The sequence below is a fragment of the Oncorhynchus mykiss genome, chromosome 4 (genome assembly GCF_057628025.1).
Source record: "Oncorhynchus mykiss isolate SJ-2025 chromosome 4, ASM5762802v1, whole genome shotgun sequence".
In the NCBI taxonomy this organism is placed as follows: domain Eukaryota; kingdom Metazoa; phylum Chordata; class Actinopteri; order Salmoniformes; family Salmonidae; genus Oncorhynchus; species Oncorhynchus mykiss.
In genome coordinates this window covers 50,180,696-50,204,127 of record NC_143025.1, presented here as the reverse complement: position 1 = coordinate 50,204,127, position 23,432 = coordinate 50,180,696, and the positions used below count along the sequence as shown (strand labels likewise).

Sequence of the window (23,432 nt, the reverse complement as noted above, 5' to 3'; positions counted from 1 at the left end):
AGGCTCCTCGAATAAAATAGTATTAGTAGTCGTTCAAGGAACTTTCCTATATTGAGGGGCAGGAGGAGTTACATCCGCAGTTGTGCACCATTTTTGGACCGCTAAAATGTAATTTTAATCAAAGCATTCTCAAGCACAATAAAATGTTATTGCAGAGGCTAGACATAGGTCTATGGTTAACTTTAACACCTTAACTTCCGTTTTGCATGCATTTAATGTATCAGGCTACCACTCGAAGTAGTGTATTTCATAATTATGAACAAACGTATTAATAACAAAATACAATTTAGATTTTTTTTCTTCTCTAATTCGAAGACAGAAGGGCTCATCATTGGCATTGGCATAATGTTCAACTATTTTGTATAGGTTATTGTTACCTATTAATGAAAATGAATGACACAATTATGCAATAAAAGCACCTTAAACGCTGTAAATTTGAGGCAACGGCACTAAAAGATACTCATCCCAGATTGCTATTTTCTTTGGTTTTCAAAAGAAAGAGAAACCTCTATTCCAGGTTTATTGAAGAAGAAGAAAAATCGCCATGTGCTCATTGTCATAGCCTACTGACTGTTCTTCAAATGTGCCTTCTCAATATGCCAATGAAGATTAGAGGCTAAAGCAACAATAGTGATTCACTAAACTATACGGTACAGTTTGTAAGCTTTTTAGATGTCTTCATATTAATTTACAACAGAACTGGAGTTTTCATCCATGTGCTTCAAGTGTGTAGCCTAATTATTGTTCTCAGTAAACTACAGCGAATCAAAATGCAACTTTTTGTTTTATATTCCGCATATTATAATTTGTATTTCTTCAGAAACCGAGATTCTGAAAGTGTAGGTCTGTACACTGGGTGCGAATTGCACACAATTATACTTACAGAAAATCCCAGTGTTCATTGGGCTTAGCATTTTGATAACACACAATGTCCATTGAAAACCCTGAATATTCGACTCTGTTTTAGACACATAATTGTTGCAAAAGCTGAAAATTATTTCATCAAAAAGAAAATAATCAGATACTCCGTAGTGTTGCATTAAATCGACCACTATAACATGAGTATCCCGCAGGGGGCGCTCTGTCCGCGCTGAAACGCCTGATCTGGGATTCCGAGAAAGGCAGTGGCCCTGGAGCATCAGTTTAACAAGCTGGTTGTGGGGGTGTGACCGTATAAGAGACTGACAGCTGCTTTAACTGTAACCCCTCCTCCTACTCTCTCTCTCTCTCTCTCTCTTCTCTCTTCTCTCTCTCTCTCTCTCTCTCTCTCTCTCTCTCTCTCTCTCTCTCTCTCTCTCTCTCTCTCTCTCTCTCTCTCTCTCTCTCTCTCTCTCTCTCTCTCTCTCTCTCTCTCTCTCTCTCTCTCTCTCTCTCTCTCTCTCTCTCTCTCTCTCTCTCTCTTCTCTCTCTCTCTCTCTCTCTCTCTCTCTCTCTCTCTCTCTCTCTCTCTCTCTCTCTCTCTCTCTCTCTCTCTCTCTCTCTCTCTCTCTCTCTCTCTCTCTCTCTCTCTTCTCTCTCTCTCTCTCTCTCTCTCTCTCTCTCTCTCTCTCTCTCTCTCTCTCTCTCTCTCTCTCTCTCTCTCTCTCTACACACCGAGCGGAGTATAAGCTTTCTCCAGCCACGCCGATAATTCGCTCAGGGACATTTCTACAATATATTAACCAAGGTTTTCGGGAAAAACACTTGATCATATAAACGGGTAGGCTAAACTACAGACATAGCTGGACTGCATTATGGTATTAATACAAGAAGTGTGGAAATATCAAACGTCTTGACTTCAAAAAGTATTTGGATTATTCCCGACGGACCCGGTGAAACGGATTTACATTTCCCTGCGTAATCATAACAGCAAACATAATCGGGATATTTACTGAATGGTTGTTGGGATTGACAAATGCGAAGTTCACGGGTTGAACAACTTTTGCCCTTTCCCGTTTCTTGCATAAACCCATTGAAAATTATTGAAAAGGAGAGGGCTCCTAGATTGCACAAAGCTTCTCATACCTCCTTCATATTGATATTTATCTTGTTGGTTGGGTTTGGGTGCCAGACGCGGTTAGACTGGGTGCGTGGAGCTTCGGAACACCGAATTGTAATTCCTCCCTCCCTCTCTCCCCTGGGTTTATGTCCGGACTGACCGCTTTATGACAATGGATTACTTTCTGGTTTTATGCAGCCTCTTGCTTGCCATGGCGTCAGCTGTTGAAGGTAAGACACATTCATATTTTTTGTGGTTTATTATTGTTTATGATTTTCGTTAAGACCCTGTTCGCCCTGGGTTTTAACGCCGAAGCTCTCATGAGGTCCGCCAATGGGCTACAGCAGTGCGCATTGGTAGTAGCCGAATCAGAGTAACACAAGTTTATCCCTCGTCGACCTATAACTCTCTTATTTATATTTTAGCATTTTAAACGATTTATTTTTATCAGGCTCTGAGAGAACATTTTGAACAGATATGAACTCGCTTCCACAGATAGCTTTGCGCAACGGCAGACAACCCCAAACAACCCCAAGCCGATATTCAATACACATTTGTAATGCTCAACAGTCGTATCATTTCAAGAATTGTTGTGTATTTTTCCGCTTAAGATCACTCATTCTTCTTGATGCTTGCTTTTTCATTCTTACCCTAAGGATATTAGCGCAACACTAGCCTATATCTCAACAGGGAGTCGGAGATCTATGTAGGTTGCAGCTCCGCGGGTATGCAGCGCAATTGGTGCCCCAGACATTAAAATGTATTCTGGTATTTTGGAAGGTTCATCATTGCATAAAATAGTGGATCAGTTTGACAAGAAGCCTATCAAGTAATTACGTTTTTAGCAGATTTGGCTTTCAAACCATTACATCAAGGTGTAGCCTAAATGTAGCTATATTTGCTATTGAATTATGATTAATTGCAAGCCAAGCGTTTGAGTCATTGTAAATTGGGATAATACACTATTTGTCTACACAATTACTGTGAAATATATTTTAATTTCATTCGTTAATATGTAGAGCAATTTTAGCGAAAGTAGTACACTTTTTCTGTCAAGCAGCAAACATATGAAAACAAAAAGCTTTTTATTGCCTAACAGTGGACCATTTATTCATTGGTGTAGAATGGGGAAACAGATCTGGCACACAGTGGGTTTGAATGGGCCTACAGTTTGTAGGCTATTGCCGTAGCAAGGCGGCTTGTAGGCTACCCGGCTGGCATGTGTTACTGTTGCCACTATAAAAGTAGGACAGTGTGCCATAGTTTTTACTAAATGGCGCTCTCCCACAGCTTTCTTGTCTACTTTCATGACTTGTCAATACATTTTCAACTCCTTTGAATTTACACTGATAAAATAAGCTTTCTACGGTGTTGAACTTCGATTATACTTGAGAGTGAAACCGAATAGCATGCACTGTTTTATGATTCTTGGGATTATTTGATTACGAGCGAGCCTTGACCCAATTTCAGATCGTAATATAAAATTACATTATAATTGTGCGGGATTATAACATTATCATATTTAGACAGTGTTTTAAACAATCGGTTGTTCTGTTGTATTCAAAGTCGTCCTTTGAAGTTGTGGTAAAGTGAAGTAGGCTATAGCGTGGGTCAAAATAATGTAGGCCTACACGGTTTATCTGATAAACGTTGTTGTTTCATTGGTGCCCGCAATCATTCTGCATAAAGTAGACTATAGACCAATTTATGTCAAAAAGAAGCGGTAAATTATGAATTGGTTGGTATGTGCACTGAAATCCACATATTCACCCAGCCTATGTAGACTATATTAGGCCTGATATTACACTGATACGAGGTAGCATTCAAGATATGCCTAGTGGGAAGCACTCATTTTGAGTGGTGTGTCAGGCTATATAACGGCACCGAAATGATGGGTGCAGCTTTTGAAATCAAATGTTCAAATCAAATTGTATTAGTCACATGCGCCGAATTCGCAGGTATTCACCTTACTGTGAAATGCTTACTTACGAGCCCCTAACCAACAATGCAGTTAAAAAAAAATACAGATAAGAATAAGAGATAAAGTAACAAGTAATTAAAAGAACAACAGTAAAATAACAATAGTGAGACTATATACAAGGGGGTACCGGCAGAGGTAATATGTACATTTAGGTAAAGTTATTCAAGTGACTATGCATAGATGGTAACAACAGAGAGTAGCAGTGGTGTAAAAGAGGGGAGCAATGCAAATAGTCATTTTTTGGCTGAAGTTGATGTATGTCGTTAGAACAACCTATTTCCACCATAAGTGCTGCCATACATTTCTCTTCGCTGACCTGGTTCTGGGTTTAGCTAAGCGTTTAAAATGGGCAGGTGATTTATGACATGCGCTGGAGACTTTTCTGAGAGGGAGCATACTATATGGGGATTTCGGGAGAAGCGACCGCCCGGGGAACAATACACGACCACACGGAGCGTCTGGTCTGACCAGGAACTATAAACGAGAGAATGCCCATATTTTACCCAATTTACAGCAGCTACTAACAACGGACAAGTTAAAAGTAACATTGCACCGTTTTGGAGAAAACTTTTCCCATAGCCTATTGAAAAGAAAACACCTTTAGAATTTTTGCATTATAGGTCATGTTTTTTCGTATGCTCAGCATCCACGTTCACGATTCCGTTGAATATGTTAAATTATTCATGAAACATATTCCTGATTAATTAAATAATTTGATACCCCCATAGGTCTATTGTGTGACCTAATTCTGGACACATGAACTACGCCTAAACATCATAGTGTGACCATGTGACTTAATCTTTTGCTTAGCAAAAATGAACCATGGATATTGTGGCAATAGCCTAGTATTCTAGGCCTATTGGGCGTTTTTACGCACTATGGTTGGCTTTAAAATTGCCTTGACTTCAAGTTAATGTTGTTTGTAGTTGTTTGAAATGTTGTACTTGAAATACTTTGAAAACAAAGCCAAAGTCTCATCTTGTTAAAGCCTCACGAGGCCTACTGTACTGTACATGGCTACATAGATAAAGTGGCCAACAACCGGGAGTTGTTTGAATGAAGCACTGTGGCTATCGGTTTTCTCAGAGCTCCATCGGAGACATAACTTGTCCCGATGACATTTTAGTGCACTGGGGGATTCGTTAATCTCTTTCCCCATTGTAAATTATGTTTATGATAGAGGTTTAAGATAGAGGCAGAAGCAGATATGTTAGCGGTGCACACAGCACACACAACAACATCTATCACGATTCGCAGGCAATCTGGAACCGCGTTTACCCACTTTGACGTGTATTTAATTTCACTTATAGGTCCCATCCTTCACTTTGCAGCCTATTGTTTTTCTAGGGAAAGGATAATCATTTTCAATTCAAGCACGTTGAACTTCGTTTTTCCATTAGCCCACCCTCCCTCCTCAGTTCATGAATTCCCAGACAGTGCATAAACTAACCTCATAGCACCAGTGTTTTGAAAGCCGTGCAATTGACTGGGACAGGCTTGATTTACCATTGTCGCTGCTTGCACGTTTGTAGATTGGCCTACAGGTGCAAACCGTATCAAGTTTATTTTGTATGGATTTCCCCCAACTAAAGTGCTGATTATTTGCTTTGATGAGTTTTTCACCATATTTAGCCCATGCCCATGGCATAATCGTTCTGTCTCGTAGCGTTGCTATTTATGTTTGGTTGTGGTGTGCGTCAATCGGCGGCGAGCCTCGTACACACCAGCTTGTGCTTTTATGCTGGGCCCAAGATCACACCTCTGCAGGCCTAATTTCCTGTCCTTAATTTGCAGTTGGCGAATCTCTCACTCTTTCTCTCTCTCAAATCAATTCAAAGTCTCTCTCTCTCTCTCTCTCTCTCTCTCTCTCTCTCAGCCAGGTTTAATCCTTCTCTCTTCAATGTGCCTAGAAGGCTCTTCATCAGCATTATTATTGCTTGACCCATTTTGTTCGGCACACTTGTTCTGTGTTAAATAAGGGAAGCCTTACCCAGCTTTTTTTAGAACATGCTATTCTGTTTGAATGAACTAGGATTTTTGTTAACTTTTTACTGACCCTGTAGTGCGTCCAGAGAGATCCATTTCTGAGCGCCCACCTCAGAGAATCCATGTTACATAGGCCAATGCATTCAAAGGCAAATGCTCATCAAACGTCGTTAGGGATCATAATGGGCATTATTGAATGGACAAAATAAATGATTAGGACTAAGGTTAAAAACTGTTATAACCAAATCCTCTTAGGGGCCGAGGGGGAAATTGGACGGCAGAATTTGTAAAACAATTCACAATAAGCCGCAACTAGCACTTTCAATATGGCTTGACTTTGCGTTAATACTTTGAAAAAACTGTTGTAGGCCATGGTGGCCTAAGAAAATGCCTCTTGGGTTGCATGCTGTGGTGAACTATTGTAGGTAATAATTGTTTAAACTTCCCTATAGCCAGAGTGTCGCAATCGATGTGGCTATATTGATTTAGGACAACCGCGCCGCTTAGGCCTTTAACCGGATAATCAAGAGAGTGATGCAAGATATTGGCTTCCTTCCTATTGTCTGTGAACCAAATGGCTGCGACTTTTGACCAGTTGAATATCCCTGGCCTTACAATCTATTGGAGGGCAGGTCTTTATTGCAGAGTAGTCCACAGGATGAAACGTTGAAGTGCACCAATTAAGGCAATTTCTTAACAGGCGGTTGGAATCAAATGGTCTGGCGGATAGAGGGGATGAGTGTGCCAATCTAATTGCCACGTAGGCCACTCTGCGTGAGCGAGACAGCACGATGGCGATGAGCGCATATAGGCTTTTACATTTTGCATGATTTTTGACTTTTTGAATTACATGGGTGAAAATATATTTGAATAATTTCAGTTTTTAGTATAGAATGATTGATTACAAAAAGCCTAGTTTATTTATGAAGTCTAGGGTTTTCATAAATTGATAGCATTAAGGTTTATTAATATACAGTTATGGTCTCTGTTTTCCATTCCGTGAATTATAGTTGTAGCCTATTTTATGATCTAATTTTGTTTATTGAACGTGTTCTTTTCATGTAGAGTTTGGCCATTATTAAAAATACAGTACTCTGTTGTTAGAGTATTATTAATGCATAACAAATAATTGTGTAGGTATATTTTTCCATGTGAATGTTTTTTTTCTGTCAAGAATAATATGAAATATTATCAAATTCAAATTCAAATTCAAAAGCAATGTAATTAAGTAAACAATTTAATCCAAATTTGTTGGATTTTAGAGTAATTGAGCACTTATAATCTAAGGCAATAATATTAGGAATGATAGTGGTGATGATGATACTTATAATAGTAGTATAATTATTGTAAAACTACAATGTTATGATTCCATCATTATAATCTAATTTATTCTCACAATTGTCAAATCATGATTCAGCCTGGAATTGTGAATCAATTGTGACTTTACAACTGTCAAATCCTCCATAAGAGAAGAATGACAACTGGAAAACAGTGGCATCTTCCACACTGACACGGTATAGGTTAGATAGGGCCCCATTGAGTTGAAGGTCACATGCTAAGGAGAGGCCATGTTGAACAGATGTTCAGTGTCTTTGGTTCAGATTGGCGTAAGGAGCTCAGATGGGGTTTGGTTGGTGGGGGGCTGTGGCTGTGCAGCGAGAGAGAGAGCTGACAGGCTTATTGATGCTATGGGACTCAGGAGTGCTTATGTGAATGGTCACATCCCACTGGGAACAGACGTCAATTCAACATCTATTCCACGTTGGTTCAAAATTGTTTCAGCCAGTGGGATGTGAATGCTGATGGTACGGTCACGTAGCACATGAACGTTTGCTCACATATCCATATACAACATTTGCACACCAGGAACTTCTATGTCATAGAAGAAAACTAGGTGACGTTTTTGGATGGACAATATGGACAGTGGGTCTATTAGGGTTTTGGATGCCATAAAGACAGAATATTCTGGGTGGATTTATTGTGCTGTGAAGTGAATGGCTGGCTAATTAACGTATAAGTGGTTGGTTGCAGACCTTCGTGTGTGTTTGTGTGTGTGTGTGTGCTTATGGAGATCCCCCTTTCTTCCTCTAAAGGGCTGTCCTGCAGCTGATGAAGGGTCTTGTCGAATAGAAGGTCTTTGACACCCGCTCCTGAGAGCGTGGGGAGCAAATGTGTGGGCCTGCCCACTGCCAAATTCCCACTGGTGCAGCCAGCCGAGCGGAACGAGGGAGAGGAGGGAGACAAAAAAAGATGGGGATTGAAAGAAAGAGAAGAAGAGAGAGAGAGAGAGAGAGGGGACTTGCACTCCGCCTGGAGAGAGCGAGATGGGTGGCTGTGGCACGGCTTTAGGGCCATGTCTTATATCACAGTGCCAACTGCCGAAGCCAACAGAGACAGCTCAAGCCACCTAAACAAAGTCACATGATGGCAGCTGGCGTTAGGGTAGTAGCGCCACTCCTTTACCTCTTTAGTCACTGTCAAAGTCAGAAGGTGCTTTCCAATCTGACGTCTAGAATAAGGAATCGTGTCGTCTATATTTCGTGACATTTCTATCTGCATCGTTCCACAACGTTTGCCTGCTGAACGTGGCTCTGTTAGGCCCCAGTGTGTTTTCTTCTGCTGCAACTGAGGACCTACGCCTTTTGACCTTCTGTCGGTTCGAAACAACGAAGTCACTGCATCTTAACCAAGCCAGTATTTTTATTCAGTAACAATGGCTTCCCAAACAAAATCAAACCTTTGGGGCCATGCTTGTTTGAATAAAAATGGAATTAAGGATGAAAAAGGAAACAAGTGGTGATGTGTATTTATTGTACAGGGAAATATGCATGCACAGCCACTCATGCCTGTCGACACACATAAACACTCATGCAAGGATACAAACAGACAAGCCAATAGCGCTGAAGGGTGCTTGAGCATCACTCGACGCCAGCTAGCAGTTCAGGGCCAATGTGCTATTCACATGTAGGTCGGGGGCGCTCGGGGGAGAAGACGAACACACTTTATGAGCATGCCATGGTCATTACTCTGCCGAGAGTCACTTGACGAGAGCCGAGCTGACTTCTCCTTCTGCAATGCACAGTGGTTTGATCCGTTTCAGCCCCCCCCCCCCCCCCCCCCCCACATTTTTTACGAGCTACAGGCTCTTGTAGCCAATTTTGCTGATAGAGCAGAAAGGGATCTTTGATATTTGTCTTTTCAAAAACACAGTCACATCTGTCCGCCGTTCCAAAATTGAGTGCCTGGAGGAAAAAGCTATCACCTGGTTTCAGCTTCGCAAGTCTTGTTAAAATGTAAGAGAAAGAAGAAAAGGGGCCAACTCTAAGATATTTTTAACATATTGAAATAGTTTAATGTAAGCTTTAGCTCCAGACACTTGGTTGTATTTTGGATACATTTTTAAAGACTGGCCACACATTTAGCTACTTTTCAAAATGACTGCCATAAAGAGAAGGTGTGATGATAGGGGATCATGGAGGCACTGACTGAAGTCGTGGTTAGTGCGCTAGGTGTGAACGTCCACTTTGATTAATGGAACTAGATGTGTGAAGCGAGTGTGCATTGTGTGTGAATGGTGGTGTGTGTTCAATGTGCCTGTGTGTCTTCATGGCGTGGGAGTCGAGAGTTACAGTTGGCACTAAAACTCCATCCGAGTTAAAACACCCAGCTCCACCTGCTCCCAATCTACACTTCAAACAACACACACTGCTAAAAGGAAGCTTCTTCTCATGAATGGGTGCAGACTTTACCATACCCCCTATTACCACTTACCAATGTTGACAGTACTCACTCTTAATGACTTAAGCAGGGTTTCTCAACGTGATGCAGCTTGCATAGAATGTACGATAGTCGAGAGTGACTGTCACACCCTGGCCATAGAGAGGCCTTTTATTCTCTATTTTGGTTAGGCCAGGGTGTGACTAGGGTGGGCATTCTATGTCCTTTTTCTTTGTTTTTGTATTTCTTTGTTTTTGGCCGGGTATGGTTCTCAATCAGGGACAGCTGTCTGTCGTTTTCTCTGATTGAGAACCATACTTAGGAAGCTCTTGCCCACATGGGTTTTGTGGGTAGTTGCTTTCTGTTTTTGTGTCTGCACCAGACAGAACTGTTTCGGTTGTTCTCTTTGTTGTTTTGTTAATCAGTGTTCAGTTCCATTATTAAAATGACGAACACGTACCACGCTGCGCTTTGGTCCTCACCTTCTTCCACCATTGGCCGTTACAGTGACGATAATCCTCACACTCCCCACTATGACCTCCTGAAGGTTTTGTCTGTGGGAAGAGTTCCGCTAACCTTTGCATTGAATGCTAAAGACGGGGCATTGAACGTTCAATGCCCTATGCTCTTTTAAATACATGAATAAGCATACCAAGTTAGGGGACAAAGACAAAAATGCAGTGAGGCATCTTTCGTCTTTACGTGCATCCGGTGCACTAAAAGACGAAATGCCTTGGTGTTGAGTTGAGGCAGACATTGTTTTACTGCCTAGCCAATCTGACACTTCTCCATTTGGGGAGATGGGACTGAGGGAGCTGTGAAGTGTGTGTGTTTCTCTGACTGTTTGGTCTTTGTCTCTGAGTGTGTGTGTGTGTGACCATAGTGTATTTTCCAGTGGTGGAAAAAGTACTCAATTGTCATACCAGAGTAAAAGTATAGATACGTTAATAGAAAGTTACTCAAGTAAAAGTCAGTCAGTAAAATACTACTTGAGTAAAAGTCTAAAAGTATTTTGTTTTAAATATACTTGATTATCAAAAGTAAATGTAATTCTAAAAATATTCTTAATTAAGTATCAAAAGTAAAAGTATAAATCATTTCAAATTCCTTATTTTAAGCAAAGCAGACGGCACCCTTTTCTTGTTTTTAAAATTTAAGAATAGCCAGGAGCGCACTCCAACACTCAGACATTAGTTACAAAAGATGCATTTGTGTTTAGTGAGTGCGCCAGAACATACGCAGTAGGGATGACGTAGTGTTCTCTTGATAAGTGCGTAGATTTCACTATTTTTCTTTTCTGCTAAGCATTCAAAATGTAACTAGCACTTTGGGTTGCCAGGGAAAAATTTATGGAATAAAACGTGCAATATTTTCTTTAGGAATGTAGTGAAGTAAAAGTAGTCAAAAATGTAAATAGTAAAGTAAAGTACCCAAAAAAACGACTTAAGTAAAAATAATTTACACCACTGGTATTTTCAGTGGCGGAAGCCCCTGTGCGGGGCACAGAGTGCTGTCCCCCACGGGGCTATTGAGAGAACATTATCTATTATAGGGGAATGAGATGCTTTATGGAAAGGGGGATGGATACCTAGTCAGTTGTCCAACTGAATGTATTCAACTGAAATGTGTCTTCTGCATTTATCCCAACCACTCTGAATCGGAGAGGTGCGGGGGGCTGCCTAAATCGACATCCACGTCTTTGGTGCCCGGTGAACAGTGGGTTAACCACCTTGCTCAGGGGTAGAACCACAGATTTTTACCTTTATGCAATCCAAGGCAATAGGTTTAATATATAAATCTAAGGACCCCCATCTGTAGTTGGGCTTCCGAGTGGCACAGCAGTCTAAGGCACTGCATGTCACCCTGGTTCGATCCTGGGCTGGATCACAACCGGCTGTGGGAGTCCACAGGGTAATGCACAATTGGCCCAGCGTCATCCGGGTTTGTCCGGGGTAGGTCGTCATTGTAAAATACAATTTATTTCTTAACCGACTTGCCTAGTTGAATAAAGGTTAAATAAAAATAGCCTTATAGGAGATGTCTTGTCATTGTGATTTGTTTATATATTCATGTTTCCTCTGTAGATTGTTTATCTACAGCAAGCTTTAATCATGTAGCGAATGAGTGTCCTTGTCAAGTGTTTGTGAAGATATATTTTTGAAGGATTCAATCTTGGCGTACCATTTGAAATAATTACATTTCTGAGCGTGTTTTGATCAAACCTGATGTGACTTTTATTATTATCATTGGCAGATGTTCTAATACCTGCAAGGGGTTTGAAACATGCAGACAGTTGAAAGACCCCTGCTGGACCCACTGGAATATGGTGCTTGATGAGATGGAGATAGACATAGACAGTAGAGAGAGTGATAAAAACACGATATCTACTTTTATCTAGTTAAGATGAAACCATATGGTGACTAAACCACCACACCAGCTCACAGATATGGTGTATCAAAGCCTTTTGATCTATAGGCATGGGTCCAGCAGATAGCTACATCTGCAAAGTGACATATCTCAGCCAGGCAGTGAGAGTGTTCACCCAGAGCAGCCCTTTTCTACAGGGATTATCCACAAACCCCCTGCCTTGCGAGAAGCCTCCCATACTGGGTGCGAGATGTATGATTGCAGGGTTGAGCTTCGCGCTCTGGTTCTCCGCTGAGCCGCAGTCGAAGGCTTATCAGTTACTGAAGCTGAACCTGAACCGAGAGAGAGAAAGAGAGCAACAGAGAAATAAAGAGAGTGAGAGAGAGGCAGAGAGAAAGCCACTTGGTTCAGTGTTGGCAAGACAGTTAATTTAAAAAGGTGTTGAAAGTGTTGACAATGCGGGACAGTGTGACCCATGTGAGATTTGGGGGGAGCTGTGGTAAAATGAATGAGGAAGAGGGGGTGAGGAAGGAAAGGTAAAGGGGGTGGAAGGTGGTGGTGGTGGGCTCTGGGAAGGTGTGAGCATCAGAGAAGGGAGATTGTATTTCCTACCTTGGACCAGTGTTACATATCTACTATATCCTCTCATCTTCAATTAGACTAGCTTAATCCAGTTTTTACCTGGGAAGAAAGATCCAGATTTCTTTCTTTCTTTCTTTCTTTCTTTCTTTCTTTCTTTCTTTCTTTCTTTCTTTCTTTCTTTCTTTCTTTCTTTCTTTCTTTCTTTCTTTCCCTCTCTCCATTTCTCTTTCTCTCTCTCACTCACCACCCAGGTTACCAGATGAAAAGTATGGGCTGTGATGCAGGCTGGAAGGAATCCGCGGTTGTTTTTAATGAATCTGACAAAGCAACCAAGTGCCGATCAATGGCAACATTGTGCCACAAGACAGCATCTCTGACCATGTCTGAGAGACAGAGACACTGCAAGAGAGATAGAAGGAGAGAAATAGATAGAGAGACTGCAAGATAATCAGCTGTGTAGTGCTAGGGCAAAAATTCAAATGGCATTGTTTGCTTTTGCTCAACCGTTTATGAGATTATACTGTCCAATAACTTTTATTGTCGCTTAATTCCAGGAACTATAGGGCTGTATATCTTCTGTGATGATTTAGCGCGTGAACAGAACTCCACGGGTTTATCCACGGGCAGCCGTTTAGGCCCTGAGTTTGTAACTGGGTAGACAGAGTGGCGCTGTGGTTTGCCAAAGAGGAAGACCGAAAGGTTCACCGGTCCTCATTCAAACAGGTCGATTTTTAAACAAACCGGAGACAATGCCTCCCGTTCTCTCCTCTGTTTACTTTCTCTTTCTTCACCTCCGTCACTCTTTCATTTTGTCCTTTCCCACCCTTTACTGTACCCCTGATTCCCATCCTTTAATAGTTTGGTTCTAATTGTAGTAATATTTTCCCTTCCCGTTATCTGCCAGCCTTGTGATATAGAAATCCCAAAAGCTAGGAGACAGGGATATTAACTGCCCCATGGTCCTTTGATGTGTCCACTTGTTGATAAGGGCTGAAAGTCAGATGACTCACTTCCTCTATTGAAGTGGAAAGAGGAGTCTGCGGTTCTCTGCCTCGTTCTGTGACATTGTTTCCCATGAACACGAAATGATGGCGACTGTATGCAAAAAATGCAGTTTGAGTTCAAGCACCGACACTTACATGACATGTTTGCAATGGCATTCTCTTTCAACCTGTCCCCATCGCCCTTGGCTTCTCCAAGAACAGGTTCCTCAGTTGTCAGACATCACAAAAAGAGAGATTAGTACAAATGGAGGAAAACACACAAGGTTTTCAATGGGCTGTAATTCAATCTGTTGCTGTAGGGTGTCAGAGGGTGCCTAAGTGCGAGGCACGTGAGGTGTAGCAGGTTTTCAATACCCGGTAGAATGGTGAATAGTGTGAAAACAATCACCAGGGACAGGAAAGCGAGCAGGAACACACAGCAGAGTCAAATAACCCCCGACCAGATGGGAATGGTCAGTGAACAAGGGGGTTGATGTTTATACCATTGGTGTCAGAAGACGGATCTGAAAACATTAACCCCAAAGACACTTTTGCCCTCTCTGAATCCCTATGGGACCGGGGGCTAAAAGTGTGGTGATGATTAGAGATTCAATTTAGCTCTCCATCAATCAATGCTGGAGGGAGGAAGGTGAGTGCTGTTGATAGCCCAGCCTCTTAATACCAGACTGGGTTGGTCTCTTGGGAGTAGGCGTTTTTTCTGCTTTGCTAATTAAGCGGCAAAGCTGCCACTGCACTTACTTATTAATGAATCTTCGCTTCGATCGTTGCTGGAGACCGCGAGGTAACTCGACTCTAAACCCTAATTAGTCCATCACTAATGGCTGAGTTTCTCGACGATCCATACATTCTAAACATCTACCGTCAGCCGGAACATGCCATCGCACTTCTGACCTTTACTTCTGGTCTTGTGTTGCTTGTTTGAGAGCAAATTTGAGAATTTTACCCTCATGGAACTTTATTTCCATCTGGACACCCATATTGAATGGAGTCGTATGCAGGTACTTTTTGAGTAGGTACTTTAATTTAGTTTAAGCTACAGTATTTAATCCCCTCTCCCAGATCCTCCTCTTAGTGTGCTTGGTGTCATTTGACTACAAACCTCAAGAGAGATCAAATGGATGAGGTGTCACACCCTTTGATTTCCTCCACAGCATAAGTGCTAACAGGGAAAGTCAGGATGTGGCACAAACATTCTCCCATCTCATTTCCACACTTTGTTTGTGATGCTCATTCATAGACGAGCAGGTTGAAAAAATCATGCACCCCTGACAATGCGGGTCAATAAGATGTCACACGCACAAACCACGTCAGTCAACCAAAACTTTACCCCCACGCAGACTAGCTAAGTTTGCCTAGTTTTGGTGGTGGTGGTGACATCACTGCTCAGGGACAGTGAGTGCGTCCGTCTATCCATCGCAGCCTTGTATGGTGTGGCTTTTAGAGCTATAAACGCAGGTTCTGAGTCAGATTTACAGGCCCCTGTGCTTTGGGCCTCAATATTTCATCCCCACTCTTAGTGGTTCTTTGTGGTTCAGGGTCAGGTCTAGTCTACGTCCCAAATGCCACCATGTTCCCTATATAGTGCACTACATTTGACAAGACCCCAACAGAAAGTAGTGCCCTACATGGAGAATAGGGTGCCATTTGGGAAGCTACCTATGACTAATCAGGCAGGGGTTGATCCACGCCCTGTGGTCTGGACTGACTCGGCCAGTCCCAAACGAACCCCACGTAACCCAGACCATCAAGAGCTCTCATATATATGTTTTCGTGTGTGTGTCTAAGGTAGATGGCAACTACAGTATGTGTGTGTTCATTGAATTAGGTTGCATATTTTGTCTGGCATATAGGTAGGTATAGTACATTTAGAATACTTTATTTGAGTTAACCAGGCAAGTCACATTGAGATGAACATCTCTGTTTCAAGAAAGCAGTCTTGTATTTGAATAGCCAATTCATTTATAGCCAATTCATTTGTCATAGTTCTTATAGCTCTCAGCTGTGGTCACAGAAATAGCTGAAAGCTATAACTGAATGATGAGGCAAGTCATCAGAATATGATCTTTATTAATTTGCCTGTTGGCTTTGCCATGGGCAGTGTTTTGGGGTCACAGTGAGGCAGAAGGGTAAAATATTGGAAGTCAACATTATAGCATGAAACTCACTGCCGATAGACTGCCGATAGACTTTGTATCACAGTGGGAGGCCGTTCCTTTTCTTGAAAGACTCAGTAGCAACAAACCTACCGATTCTACTTGTAGAATCGCAATGTTTGTCAGTGGCCAACCACTTGACTTTGAGCCAATTAGAGAGCATGAACCCCCACATGGGGGAGCTAACAAAAAAAGGATAATCGGGCATTTTCTCCATATAGCCATGGGATGATCCAGTCTCACTTCATATGCAATGAAGGTAGCCAAGTGCACAGATACAATGATACAATGCACACAATACTAAATACTTCCCTCAAGCTTATTGACCACTGTAGCTATTATTGACATTATAATTAAGTCACAATGGATTAGCTAGTTTCCATGAAACAGCTGCCTGTGTTAGCTGCCGGGTTAGTGCAGTGTCCTTAGCTAGCTAGCTAGGTTGTTCTAGCTAGCAAATATGCTAACGTTAGCTAGCTAGCTAAATATTTGGCTATGGGCTGGCACTGGCAGTAATATATTAGTAGTAGTATATACTGTACATATGAGATGAGTAATGTGAGATATGTAAACATTCTTCAAGTGGCGTTAATAAAGTGACTAGTGTTACGTTTATTTAAAGTGGCCAATGATATCAAGTCTGTAGGTAGGCAGCTACCTCTCTGTGCTAGTGGAGGCTGTTTATCAATCTGATGGCCTTGAAATAGAAGCTGTTGTTTAATCTCTCTGTCCCAGCTTTGATGCACCTGTACTGACCTTGCCTTCTGGATGGAAGCGGGGTGAACAGGTACTGGCTAGGGTGGTTATTGTCCCTGATTATCTTTTTTGCCTTCCTGTGACATCTGGTGTTGTAGGTGTCCTGGAGGGCAGGTAGTTTGACCCCAGCGATGTTTTGTGCAGCCCGCTCCACCCTCTGGAGAGCCCTGCAGGTGTGGGTGGTGCAGTTGCCGTACCAGGCGGTGATACAGCCCGATTGTGCACCTGTAAAAGTTAGTGAGGGTTTTTGGTGACAAGCCACATTTTTTCAGCCTCCTGAGGTTGAAGAGGCCATGTTGCGCATTCTTCACCACACTGTCTGTGTGCGTGGATCATTTCAGTTTGTCGATGATATGTTCACCGAGGATCTTAAAACTTTCCACCTTCTCCACTGCTGTCCCGTCGATGTGGATAAGGGGGTGCTCCCTTTGTTTCCTGAAGTCCACGATCATCTCTTTTGTTTTGCTGACATTGAGTGAGAGGTTATTTTCCTGAAACCACTCTCCGAGGGCCCTCACCTCCTCCCTGTAGACTGTGTCGTCGTTGTTGGTAACTAAGCCTGCCACTGTAGTGTCGTCTGCAAACTTGATGATTGAGTTGGATGCGTGCTTGGCCACGGGCGTGCTTGGCCATGGGTGAACAAGGAGTACAGGAGAGGGCTGAGAACACACCCTTGTGAGGATCAGCGAAGTGGAGATGTTGTTTCCTACCTTTACCACCTGGGGGCGGGCCGTCAGGAAGTTCAGGACCCAGTTGTACAGGGCGGGGTCGAGATCCAGGGTCTCAACCTTAATGATGAGTTTGGAGGGTACAATGGTGTTGAATGAACATCATTCTTCCTGTCCAGATGGGATAGGGCAGTGTGCAGTGTGATGGCGATTACATAATCTGTGGACCTGTTGGGGTGGCATTGGAGTGGTTCTAGGGTGACAGGTAGAGTGGATGTGATATGATCCTCGACTAGTCTCTCAAAGCACTTCATGATGACAGAAGTGAGTACTACGGGGAGATAGTCATTTAGTTCAGTTACCTTACTATGGGGATTACTACAGTATGGAATATGGAGAGTGAATTAAATTGTTTCTTCATCATCTTGCTAGGTAGTTATGTAGCTGTGGCCATCAGGCTAGTAACAACAAGGGCTTTCTACAAAATAGCATCATTAGCAAAGTAGCTTCAAAATCTAGACAATTAGCAATATGCACAGATATGCATTGCCAAACAACGCTACTGCCACCTTCTGGTTTGGAGTATTTTAACAAGGCTGAGTGGCTGACGATTTCCAAGGTCTTTGCTGTGTGAACACAAATGAGATTGACTGCCGACACTGTTCAGAGCTGCTAAGTACTGTCGGCAGGTAAACGTTTGGCAATCTTACCGGTGTGTCTGAGTTTTAATGGGTGGTAAAACATTAGAAGTGAATAACTTGAATGCTGGTGCGCATTGTCGAATATTAAAGAAGTCTCGAGATATTGCTCGCCTGACATAGAGTACTTTATGAAAACCTGTAGACCACACTATAGACCAAGAGAATTCTCATCCATATTATTCGTAGCCGTCTATTTACCACCACAGATCGATGCTGGCACTAAGACCGCACTCAACCAACTCTAAATTTTTACCAGCATGTCACATGTGCAACCAGAGGAAAAAAAACTCTATACCACCTTTAGTCCACACACAGAAATGCATACAAAGCTCTCCCCCGCCCTCCATTTGGCAAATCTGACCGTAAGTATATCCTCCTGATTCCTGCTTACAAGCAAAAACTAAATCAGGAAGTACCAGTGATTTGCTCAATACGGAAGTGGTTAGATGATGCGGATGCTACGCTACAGGATTGTTTTGCTAGCACACACTGGAATATGTTCCGGGATTCATCTAATGGAATTGAGGATTATACTACCTCAGTCATCAGCTTCATCAATAAGTGCATCCACTACGTCGTCCAAACAGTGACAGTACGTAAATTACATATCCCAAAAAGAAGCCATGGATTTCAGGCAACATCCGCACCGAGCTAAGTCTTGAGCTGCCGCTTTCAAGGATCGGGACACTAATCCGGACGCCTATAAGAAATCCCACTATGCCCTCAGACGAACCATCAAACAAGCAAAGCGTCAATACAGGATTTAGATTGAATTCTACTACACCGGCACTAATGCTCATTGGATGTGTCAGGGCTTGAAAACTATTATGGACTACAAAGGGAAACCCAGATGCGAGCTGCCCAGTGACGTGAGCATACCAGACATTCACAAAGCCGCAGGGCCAGATGGATTACCAGGACGTGTACTCAAAGTATGCACGGACCAACTGGCAAGTGTCTTCACTGACATTTTCAAACTCTCCCGGAATGAGTCTGTAGTACTTACGTGTTTCAAGCAGACCAACATAGTCCCTGTGCCCAAGGAAGCGAAGGTAACCTGCCTAAATGATTACCGCCCTGTATCACTCATGTCAGTAGCCATGAGGTGCTTTGAAAGGCTGGTCATGGCTCACATCAACAGCATCCTCCCGGATACCAGAGACCCACTCCAATTCGCATACGGCCCCAACAGATCCACAGTTGATAAATCTCAATCGCACTCCACACTGCCCTTTCCCACCTGGACAAAAGGAACACCTATGTGAGAATGCTGTTCATTGACTACAGCTCAGCGTTCAACACCATAGTGGCCACGAAGCTCATCACTAAGCCAAGGACCCTGGGACTAAACACCTCCCTCTGCAACTGGATCCTGGACTTCCTGATGGGCCGTGCCCAGGTGGTAAGTTTATGCAACAACACGTCTGCCATGCTGATCCTCAACACTGGGGCCCCTCAGAGGTGTGTACCCCTCCTGTACTCCCTGTTCACCCACGACTGTGTGGCAAAACACGACTCCAACACAATCATTAAGTTTGCTGACGACATAACAGTGGTAGGCCTGATCAACGACAACAATGAGACAGCCTATAGGGAGGAGGTCAGAGAACTGGCCCTCAATGTGAGCAAGACAAAGGAGCTGATAGTGGACTACAAGAAAAGGCGGGCCAAACAGGCCCCCATTAACACAGGCCCCCATCAACAGGGCTGTAGTGGACCTTGTCGATAGTTTCAAGTTCCTTGGTGTCCACATTACCAACAATCTATCATGGTCCAAGCACACCAAAACAGTTGTGAAGAGGGCACGACCAAACCTTTTCTCCCTCAGGAGAAAGATTTGGCATGGGTCCCCAGATCCTCAAAAAGTTTTACAGTTGCACCATCAAGAGCATCCTGATCAGTTGCATAACCTCCTGGTATGGCAACTGCTACAGAGGGTAGTGCGTACGGCCTAGTACATCACTGGGGCCAAGCTTCCTGCAATCCAGAAGCTATATAATAGGCGGTGTCAGAGGAAAGCCCATAAAATTGTCATAGACTGTTTTCTCTGCTACCGCATAGCAAGCGGTACCGGAGTGCCAAGTCTCGGACCAAAACGTCTCCTTAAAAGCTTCTACCCAATGGCCATAAGACTGCTGAACAACCAATCAAATGGCCACCGGACCACCCGCACCCCCTCGCTGCTTATTATCTATGTATAGTCACTTCACCCCTACCTACATGTACAAATTACCTCTAACCTGTACCCCCCACACACTGACTCAGTACCAGTACCCCCTGCATATAGCCCTGTTGTTGTTATGTTATTGTGTTACTTTTTAGTATTTTTTACTATTGTTTATTTGGTAAATATTTTCTTAACTCTTCTTGAACTGCACTGTTGGTTAAGGGCTTGTAGGTAAGCATTTCACGGTCTACACTTATATTCGGTGCATGTGACAAATAAAGTTTGATTTGATGACAGGTACATGGGTGTGGTCAAAAGGTCTGTAATTATGACTGTCACCACCAAACGAGAATCTAAGGTATGCATGTTTTTATGTGTTAAAGAGAGAGAGATTTTTTAGAAAGATACCTCTGATCAAACCTAAACCAGTTTAATCTTTCTCGCTCACCAAGAGCTCTTATTAACCCTATTTTTTTGTCAGGGTTACGTAACCCTTTGTCCTCCTCCATCCCCGAGTGTATATTATTGAGTGTGTGTGGGTGAGTCAGTCTATCCACTCTCACATCCCGTACCATCACCCAGTGCGATTGGCAGCCTACCAGGCAATATTGACTCAACAACTTGAAGTGAGCTGTCAAAACAGTTCATGTATAGATCAGCAATCAACTCTGGGTGGATATAAAATGACATTTCCAGTCCTTTGACATCTGTTATTTATCCCTCGAGCCATATAGCCACAGTTGCTCCCTCTGTCCCTTTTATCTCCCTCCCTCACTCCCCCTCTGCGTCCCTGCTGCACGTTGGCCTCTATTGCCCTCAATCACACTAGCCGCTAGATAGACTGGTACAGGCTTCATAGGATGTTTGCCTCCTGGGCTACACATACCACAGGAGGTTGGTGGCACCTTAATTGGGGAGGACGGATTCATGGTAATGGCTGGAGCGGAATGAGTGGAATGGTATCAAATACATTGTTTCCAGGTGGTTGCCATTTGCTTTGTTTCAGTCATTATTATGAGTCATCCTCCCCTCAGCAGCCTTCACTGACACACACACACACACACACACACACACACACACACACACACACACACACACACACACACACACACACACACACACACACACACACACAGAACCAGGGGCGTCATGCACCCCAAAAAATCTGACCGGGGCAGAAAGTACTTGAGGATGGCTGGGAGGTGGGCCCGGGTCCACGAGAGGGCTAAAGGGCGTTTAGCCCACACAATTCAAACTTTAGTTGATTAATTTTATGTCCTTACATAAAATAAGTTATCAAATAAGTTAAAAAATGATTGAGTAACAGGTTGGCCCCCCCCAAAAAATCTGGATCCCTGCTTCACTGTGTTCATGTGTGTAGGCAGCCTGGTCTGATAGACTAGACATAACATAGTAAATGTAAATCTGGGACTCTCAAATGAGTATGATATGTTACGTTTGGTATGATTACATAAGACATAAGGTTACTTAAAGGTGCAATATGCAGAAACCGCTCTGCCATTTCCTGGTTGCTAAAATTGAAATAGTTTGTCTTACTTCAGTTTATGTGACAAAACAATCAGTCATGGGGGGAGAATAATTGTACCATCTAAACCACTGTGAAATATATTTTCCATATCCCAAAATATTATATTTTCATCTGTTTCAAGCTGGTGTACAAAACCGAAAGTGAAAGATGCAGAAACTAAATTTAAGAACGGGAAGGATAAAACTTGTGCCTATAGAACAGATCTACCACTTCTTAGACTTGCTTTCAATGAGAATGACAGGTCTATAGCTCGATATTTCTATGTGAATTGGACAAGTCACCCCCCAAAATTATATATTGCAGCAGTAAGTCTAAAACATATTGTGCCTTTTGCAAATTCATAACATAGTGTATTTAGCAAATTCAGAACATATCATACAAATTGGAATTCATAACATATCATATAAAAATTGATGAGGAACATTCTCAGATTAATACATACTATATGATAGCTAGCAGCATACCACCCTGCATCCCACTGCTGGCTTGCTTCTGAAGTAAAGCGGGGTTTGTCCTGGTCGGTTCCTAGATGGGAGACCAGATGCTGCTGGAAGTGGTGTTGGAGGGCCAGTAGGAGGCATTCTTTCCTCAGGTCTAAATTCCGGTGTAGGGTGCTGTCTATTGGCTGGGACGTTAAACCGGTGTCCTTTTTCTATGTGGACACTAAAGATCCCATGGTACTTATCGTAAGAGTAGTGGTGTTAACCCTGGTGTCCTGGTTAAATTCCCAAGCTGTCCATCATACCACGGTCACCGAATCGTCCCCAGTTTACAATTGGCTCATTCATACCCCTCTTCTCCCCTGTAACTATTCCCCAGGTCCTTGCTGTAAATGAGAATGTGTTCTCAAGTCAACTTACCTGGTAAAATAACATATCATACTAAATGGAGGGTTTCGGATTTAAATACAAAATGCTCTGAGACCAGGTTGCAGCCGGGGTGCTATAGAAATCCAATGGGCGGTTACGTATGACTCCTTTGGGTTTCCATAAAAAAAGCGGGAAAAAACACTTCTCATCTCTGTGGTAGGTTAGGTGAATAATGTAACAAGCCGCTGCCTGTAATAGTTGATTTTGATTTAAAAGGGCAGGGTCATGTTTACAGTTGAAACTGCTTCACTCTTAGCTGTAAAAAGCTTTAGCCTTAGCCTATTTAGCCTTCTAACTGGAAGAATGTTATTGATAGTACTAAAGTATTTGCTAGGCATGCATCAAGCAAAGAGCATTTGAAATGCACTGCACTGTGGAAATAAAAACTAGTTTGAAGTGCTATGGGAAGATTGGTGTCAACACTTGTTAATGATGGGCAGGTGGCAAGAAATCGCATGTATTTGTCGCCGATTGTCCCTTTTGGGACGTCCACAGCTACATGCGATAATTCACATTCCAATTTGACAAACGTGTTCAGTCAGCACAGAATAAGCATGCTACACCCGAGGAAAGCTCAGCTAAACCAACTTGCATTTGAGGGGGATCTTGCAAGGAGATTTTAGAGACAATGGAATTATTGATTACTCTGGAAATTTCACAGAGCATCAAGGAATCTGCTAATCTTTTGAAAAGGTAATATTGAAACAATTTTGCTGTTTTTTTTATCAAATCTTGCTTTAGTGTGTAGGGCGCTGCCCATGGTGCTTATAGAGCGCAGCAATATTTTGTGCCATTGAACCTGTCACTTCTTGATCAAAAGCATTTTTTGAACTTTTTTGTTTATTAGGGTATAGCGTGATATAAGCATAATTCAATTAAGTTCCAATGCAATAACCCAAATTACATCTGTTGGTATAGCTACATATCCATATGTTTCATCATAGAAAGGCTACA

At 42.6% G+C, this 23,432-nt stretch overlaps 1 protein-coding gene across 25 annotated transcripts in view; it reads left to right on the top strand.

The window, feature by feature from the left end:
• Nucleotides 1-1,571: 1,571 nt before the first annotated feature.
• LOC110521963 (ephrin type-B receptor 3) overlaps nucleotides 1,572-23,432 on the top strand; it is a 97,834-nt gene continuing 75,973 nt past the window's right edge. For 9 of the 25 annotated variants that reach the window (XR_016495311.1, XR_016495310.1, XM_021599982.3 and 6 more), the window contains exon 1: nucleotides 1,572-2,208. Coding sequence is in view for 11 of the 25 variants with exons in the window: in XM_021599982.3 (XP_021455657.1) it covers nucleotides 2,145-2,208 (64 nt within the window). In the remaining 14 variants the exon portion in view is untranslated. The remainder of the gene's footprint in view (nucleotides 2,209-23,432) is intronic. The other 16 variants (XM_090232244.1, XM_090232243.1, XM_090232238.1 and 13 more) reach the window with 3 other exon arrangements.